A 2,882-nucleotide genomic window follows, 5' to 3' on the forward strand; every position below is an offset into this window, starting at 1 on the left:
TACACATCCAATACCCAATCTCTAACTACTGAAAAAATATGAAGACAAAATTTATATTCTCTTACGACTGACAACATATGGGATCAAAATTTAAAGGTGGGCCTTGATTTGGAGGCTACAACAAAACGAAACCCTGTGGGTGACCCTGTGGTCGCCCTCATGCCTCTCTCAGGCTAGAATTCTCCATCGTCAATGCATCCATCTTCTGCGATACTCGTATATCTGCTACTCTCATCTGATATCTTCTACTCTCATCTGATGAAGTGTCTCGAGCTCTCCTCGCACACGATCTTGTTCTATTTTGAGTGCATCTATCTTAACACATAGTTGTTGCACACGATCTTGCTCTACTTTGAGTGCATCTATCTTAGCACACAGTTGTTGCACACGATCTTGCTCCACTTTAAGTGCATCTATCTTAGTACATAGTTGTTGCACCTCTATCTGATGAAGTTTCTCGAGCTCTCCTCGCATACGATCTTGTTCTACTTTGAGTGCATCTATCGTAGCATATAGTTGTTGCACCTCCATCTGCATTTGTCTCTCCCTCTCCCGAGCCTCATCATGTTGGATCTGCAGACTACCCCGATCTGCTTGAGCTTGGTATTCGTCAATTAGGGCCCAATCTCTCCCAACCTCTTCCCTTGATACACTCTCATAAAGTTGATCCCTCCCTACCATAGTAGCATATTTCTGTTTCATACAATGTCTCAACATAAGATTATAACTGTCTAATTGGCCCGCTATTTCCATTGGCCTATCCCACTCTCCAAAGTTAGCTGCGAAACCCAGACACCAAACAATGTTAGTTCCACATATCTCAGATCACATCAAACCCTAATTCTTTTCTAAACTCATACTCATCTATATCTATGAAAACTCTCTGCGAACAAAAACATATTTGACTTATGTGATTATTAATCGGGTGGTTTAAATCATACATACTAAATTTTGACTTTTAGAGTTAACAGTGCTAAACACTCGGAATTGACTGATGTATTCCGATGTTGGTTAAATGTGTGGAATGTTATTGTGATATAATTTTTATTGGTTAAATTCACCAGCGATTACATTTAGCTGTCCAAGATCTTAAAAGCGAATATTTCAAGCAAGCCTACAACCTCTGCCAACATTCCGAAAACTAAGAAACTTTCAAGGTTCATCATAACCTAACCAAATATTTATCAAACAGTAAATGACAAATCATAATGCAGTGACTACGAAAGAGAGAGTTACCAATTACTGAAGGTGCAGGAGTTGTTACAGATGCCTCTGAAGACGAAAACGTAAAACGGGGATATGCAGCGGATTTGGTAGTGGAAGTTGGTCCTGATGAAAATGGCACGGTTACAGCATCACAAGTAGTGGTCTGTGTTAGCGCCGTCGCTTTACCACACAAGGGAATTGTATTTGTAGTTGCACCGGTGGTTGAAGAAGACGAATCAAAACTACGAAACGGAAGTGTCTGTTGAGATGCAGAGGAAGATTGAGTCGCTGACGTTCCAGAAGCAGGTGAAGTGGCCGGAGTAACAAAAGTCGACCTAGAATTCCCCGACGGGGTGTTGAAAGGCGTGCATGGTGTAGAAAATGCTGTGCCCGGAGTGCTCAAAGACACATCAAAATCCAGTGTAGAAGATTGTGCAGGGATTGGGTCGAAGAAAGGCTTACGCGGACAAACCGTAGAGGCGCCGAAGAGAGGCGTAGGCGTGTAATCCGCAGTACGGTAAGGTGTAAGCATGTAAGCTGCATTGCCGCCGAAGAAAGGCGTAGGCGCGCAAGCCGAAGTGCTGGGGAAGAAAGGTGTAGGCGCGTAAGCCGCAGTAGCCATCAAGGGTGTCCGAGTCGTCCAAGCCGCAGTGACACCGTGGAGAGGCGTAGGTGCATCAGCCGCAGTGACGCCGGAGAGAGGTTTTGGTGGCGAAGAAGCCGAAGATCCAAGCATGACAGGAATTGATGAACTCACGGCTGATACAGGGAATTCAAATCCTCTGCTCGCCATGGGTAAAGTACAAGTAATGCCGAAAAAAGATTAGAATTGAAAACTGGAGCCTTTGGATCCTAGGGTGAAATAAACAATCTGTTGTTCTTGTACTCGTGTTACCTGATTTGGTTTGTCAAAACATTCTCGACTGGGATTTATATGATATCATAGGACACCGATTGGGTTGGGTTGGGTTGGCCGACCATATAATAATAGAGGACTTATTATTTTATTTTAAAAAAATCTTAACGATTCCAAGGGAAAACAAATTAACCTTATTTTACAACGTAGGGGCTAGTATATATTTGTGGTAATTGTTAATTTAAAATCATGTTATTTTAATTATATTTGTGTCGCAAATTATAATTTTCACTTCAATAAAATGATATTTAATGTAATATTAATTATAATTATAATTTTCATAAAATATTATTAATGTTTATTTAGGTTCTCCAGTGTGTATTGTCCATTGGAATTAAGTATTTCTCACCTTCGTCATATATTTTTTTCATCAGAAAATGAAAGCTAAGTTATTTTATACTTAAAAATAAAATGTCATTTGAAACTTTTTATTTTCATCTCATTAGTTCTAATTAATTGAAGCGAGATAGGCCAAAACCTTTTACATGACCGATTAAAAGCAACTACCTCGAGCAGATGAGGAGTGCACACCAGCCAAAAAACTATAGGAGAGACCAATAGAAGCCAAAAAATAGTAGATGATTAGAACAAAACTACTAAATAGAGAGGCAAAAAATAGATTAAACAACTAACCACCTATCATCCTTGATAGGGGGATTCTCCTTCCTCTGCTACTCCGAAACCAAAATCTTGTTATGCTCAGAAGAAGCTCCATGCAATACATCCCAAACTATATAGTCTGAATCATCATCCCCCTGAA

The 2,882-nt window shown here is 40.2% G+C and overlaps 1 protein-coding gene across 1 annotated transcript; it reads right to left on the bottom strand.

The window, feature by feature from the left end:
• Window positions 1-231: 231 nt before the first annotated feature.
• LOC131874847 (uncharacterized) lies at window positions 232-1,999 on the bottom strand. The gene is made up of 2 exons (XM_059218769.1): window positions 1,237-1,999; window positions 232-779 (listed from the first exon to the last, which is right to left on the bottom strand). The coding sequence occupies exons 1-2, from the start codon at window positions 1,997-1,999 to the stop codon at window positions 232-234; spliced, it is 1,311 nt and encodes a 436-aa protein (XP_059074752.1).
• Window positions 2,000-2,882: the final 883 nt, after the last annotated feature.

The sequence above is a fragment of the Cryptomeria japonica genome, chromosome 4 (genome assembly GCF_030272615.1).
Source record: "Cryptomeria japonica chromosome 4, Sugi_1.0, whole genome shotgun sequence".
NCBI classification, from domain to species: Eukaryota; Viridiplantae; Streptophyta; class Pinopsida; order Cupressales; family Cupressaceae; genus Cryptomeria; species Cryptomeria japonica.